This window comes from Sinocyclocheilus anshuiensis, unplaced genomic scaffold (assembly GCF_001515605.1).
Source record: "Sinocyclocheilus anshuiensis isolate Anshui unplaced genomic scaffold, SAMN03320099.WGS_v1.1 scaffold121, whole genome shotgun sequence".
Taxonomy (NCBI): domain Eukaryota; kingdom Metazoa; phylum Chordata; class Actinopteri; order Cypriniformes; family Cyprinidae; genus Sinocyclocheilus; species Sinocyclocheilus anshuiensis.
The window spans coordinates 137,839-142,348 of NW_015539856.1; the positions used below are offsets into that span (position 1 = coordinate 137,839).

General features: G+C 39.1%; 1 protein-coding gene across 3 annotated transcripts in view; it reads right to left on the reverse strand.

Annotated features, from left to right (window-relative positions):
- Window positions 1-215: 215 nt before the first annotated feature.
- LOC107684821 (ecto-NOX disulfide-thiol exchanger 2-like) overlaps window positions 216-4,510 on the reverse strand; it is a 201,363-nt gene continuing 197,068 nt past the window's right edge. For all 3 annotated transcript variants that reach the window (XM_016481183.1, XM_016481182.1, XM_016481184.1), the window contains one exon: window positions 216-673. In XM_016481183.1, coding sequence (XP_016336669.1) covers window positions 542-673 — 132 coding nt within the window. In that variant the 3' untranslated portion in view covers window positions 216-541. The remainder of the gene's footprint in view (window positions 674-4,510) is intronic.

Sequence of the window (4,510 nt, forward strand, 5' to 3'; positions counted from 1 at the left end):
TGAAAGAGGAACTTTTGAAGATTTTAGAAGCGCTGGCCTAGATTGTTAAACTAATAAAGTGGTCTGGTTGTGTTCTTTTTTTATTTAAAAATAGCAAGTTATTCAAACATTTACAGGATATGTGAACAAAAGATTCTATGCAACTGTTTTCTGCCGCCTATACAGAAGAGAAAAGAAATATATTCCTGTTATTTATATATTTTTTTCTTTTTTACAAATCAGAGGTGAAACAAGAAAATGTATGTTGACAGTTCAAGTCCTCGGTTCAGCAAACCCTGATTTTTACCCGATGAGTTTTCCGTTGTGTTGTACAAGCGTACGGTCCGTTCACGTGCTGCACATAAACACACAGGCCGAAGTGTGCTCGTGTGTACACATACTAAATCATACTACACACACACACCAAAGTCTTGAGGATCTCCAGGTCTAGAGTGTCTAGAGGGGCGGCGGATGGACGCGGAGAGCTGGCAGGTGATTGGTTGTGACCCCTCCGGTCCATCAGCCGTTTTTGTTTTTCTAGCGGGAACCCCGACCCGTGTCTCTACGCCGTCTTAATGCCCTCAAACCCACAGAACTTCCAGCGTTTCTCCAGACTCGCCCCGACGCCTGTCAACTCCTGCTTAAACGTGCAGGGCAGCCGACCCAGAAGAGTCTCCACCTCTGTGGTGCTGATCTGAAACAACAAGAACATCGACCGTTAGACCCATCCAAACCAATCACGGCTCTGAGACTACTAGTGAAAATGCTTCTGTTTTTCCAATTTAAAGGGGGTCATGAACTGAGAAACCAAATTCCCTTGATTATTTTTTGACATATATGAGGTTATTGTGCTATAAAAACATCCTGTAAGTTTTAGGGATGGGCATTCCAAGCAAAAATAATATCCGAAAATCGCTGGGTATTATTCGATTATTACTCGAAAATCGCACCCCTCCCCCGCATGCACGGACAAACACCCATAAACAGAGAGAGAGGGAGAGAGACGGGATTCACGCTTTCAATCTGTATGATAAACTGTTTAATTCAGAAGATAGCCTACCTTAACTCAAGCCATATAATAATTGTAAAGTGCTGAAACAAATTAATATAATAAACATAGCCGAATGATAGCACTTGACAGTCCGTCGATTAGCATAAATGAACTGCTCATAAGGCTAGGACATTTCCATTTAAAAAAATTGAATCCCTAAAGGGAATAAATACCAGATGGGAGGAAAAAAATTCACAAATATATCGTTGCGTAATTATTAGGGCTGCACGATAAATTGCATGCGATATTTAATGCGCATCTTGTCAGATTATACTGCATCAGGGAGCCGTTATTAATATGCGGGGCATTGAAATCACTTTTGAAAGCGTGCTTGTTTTTTACTTTCACTTTCGAGATTAGCCATCACACTACGGAGCAGCACTCTGCAGTACTTACCACACATTTTACAAGATTAGATGTTTCTCAGTAGTGCTCAGGATCTGCAAATCATCTGCCATCATCCTATCAGTCATCTCTCCTTACTCTGTTTATGTGGTAAGTGAAATGCTATGTACTGTAATGTAACAGGCTACCGCTAGCAAGTGGCTAACCGTGTCCCTTTAGTGGCTCCGTAGAACGCGTTATTTGTTTTCCGCACCTTTCTGAACACGGATTCAGCCACACCTCTAACCCAGTCGGGGGTGTTTGTGGTCCGCACAGAACTCTTATTTGACATCATCCCAAGTTACTGTAACCATTATATGCTACACAAGTCTTCTTTTTTATGCCACGCAAGTCTACAGTGAGTCTTTTTTTAATGCCACGCAAGTCTACAGTGTGCGCGTGAGACAATGTGTTAGGAAAACATAGGGACATTTTTTAAGACAATCGCACAACCTATTCGATATTCTCTAATTAAATCAACTAATCGAATATTCGAAAATCGTGACCCATCCCTAGTAGGTTTCAGAACTCAAAACTTTCTCGTTAGTCTAAAAACAGCTTATATTGAAGCCAAAAGGACAGCTTGTGGAATGTTCTGCTCTATGATGTAATAGTGTGGATAAGCTCCGCCTCCGCAGAAGATCATCAACACCTGCTTCTACATCGCTGCCTGTTTAGCCCCGCCCACCGATTTGTGCACATAGTGTAAATAATGAGAGACGAATGTGCAGGTCTATGCAGAAACCAAATGATAAAGATGCTCTGAAGACATTAAGCCACTGTTCAGTGCCAAGTTGAGGAAAAACAGTCTTTGCATTGCCTTCCTTCTGATCCCAACGTTAGGAAAGACTGAATGAACTTTATTTGTAATGAAGATCCAGACCGCATCAGTATGAAATTGGTCCTTTGTTCACTTCATTTTACCGCGGATTCGTTTACAAACAAGGCACACTTCGACGCAGGATTTTCAGAAAGATTGAAACTAAAAGACGATGCTGTGCGACTATATTGGATCCGACAGTAATGTCGCAAAACACACAAGTGTGAATAACTGTTTTTATTACGTGATCACTATTGCTTTGTCTGTTAAACAGATCGTTTGAAATGAGTATTTATGCGTTTTTAACCCAAATCACAGCAGCGTTCGTCTATGAGCAATGAATGTATGCTGTCAAACATACACAACTGTTAGCCAATCATAGCAGTGGGCGTTTACTTCCGTTTACTTTGCCTATTCAAACAGAGCGTTCTGATGAGGGGGGCTAAAAACAGGACAGAAAATAGCGTATTATTTTTTAATTATGAGTTTTTTTGATGTAAAAATCTTGATAACAGTGGACCTCAGAGAACAGTACAAAATAAAAAACAAAGGCAGTTTATGACCCCTTTAAAGGAATATTTGATTCATACTCATTTGTATAGCACTTTTCACAATACAGATAATTTCAAAGCAGCTTAACATGCACGTTTCAATGATACATATTGCATTAAATCAAGAGCTTCCACTGAATTGCTTTGAGCCCCAGCGAGCAGCCACAGATGTCTGTCTCTAGGAAAAACTCCATCAGTGGTGAGGTGTTGGAGAAAAACCTTGAAGGAAACAGACTCATCTGGGGCCAATCCTCCTCTAGCAACGAAATAATGTCATATGACAGTAAAACACAGCTCCAAGATACTACCAGTGACACATTCTCCTAAAAAGACAATATGATGCGATCTTTCAAAGCATTACTAAGGCAGTTAATATAGCTTGTGATTGTAATGATTGCAATTTGAAGACAATACAATGGCAGTCCTGCATTGTTGGCATATTCAGGGTCAAATACAAGTTAAGTTCATTTGACAGTTTTTGTGGAATAATGTTGATTACAACAAAGATTAATTTAGACTTGTCAGTTTTTTAAAACCAAAATCTGCGTTAGAGTAAGGCACTTACAATTAAAGTGAATGGGGCTAATTTGTAAAAGTTTAATTATATTTATTTAGTTTCTTTAAATCTGTAAATGGGTCTTAAAGATGTCTTTAAATGTCTTAAATTTACCTTCATAAAACCAGTAAAAATCCTGTAAAATCTCACTGTTTCAATAGTACAGCCACAAGATATAAACAATGTGCATGTTAACACGAATTTAGCATGAAAAAAAAAGGTTTTACTTTTTTACATTGCCAACATAATGCTCAAAACCCCAAAGTGACTACAAATTCACAGCTCAAATAATACACAATTTTAAATTAAAAATATATGCTTCACATTTCTGCTTTTAAAATTGGACCCATTTCCTCCATTCTATTTGTTTGTTTGCGTTAAAGGAAATTAGGCATAAATAGAAATTATGTTTGTATTATTTGTGCCATTATTACCCAGCATTATGCCACAAATGCTGCTGATTGTGCTTAATTTATATGCAACCTGAATTATTCCTTTGATACTCATAATCAAACCAGATCAATGTCACAAATATACTTGATTACTTAAATATTGCAGAATGCATTCCATTTTCATTTAACATTTGCCCTGCATTTTACTAAAACTTCCCAGGTTTAACTCTGATTTAGAATTTTTGATGTGCGTTCAGATTTTTTGGACCCCACTATATATAAGCGCAGCATGATGTGAATTGTGTTCTTCACAGGATCGTGAAACCCACTTGCAGCAGCTTATCGAGTGGCAGGCAGAGCGACGTGAACGGCGGTTTATCAATTAAACCCTCCCACCGGGGTGCATTGTTTTTAGTGCAAACGAGCGGAGTGTTGATGAAGATATGAAGGCATGTGTGTGACGCGGAGAGCGAGAGCGTGGGCATCCACAGCCGGAGGGCTTCAACTCAAAACTGAGAAGATATAGAGGCTCATTTTCACCCTCCATCTGTAAGTGTAAATTAGTCACTGTGTGACACGAAAGCAGAGCAAGAGAGCGAGATAAAGCCTGAGAGATGAAGGAAAATAAAGAGTAATCAACACTGCGCTATAGTAAGATGAGCGCTTTATTTCAGCATTAAACATTTTGGCAGGAAAAGCTTGAGGATTGTATTTGAGAACAGGAAGATGAAAACACACACACACTCACACTCACACTCTCACTCTCACTCTCACTCT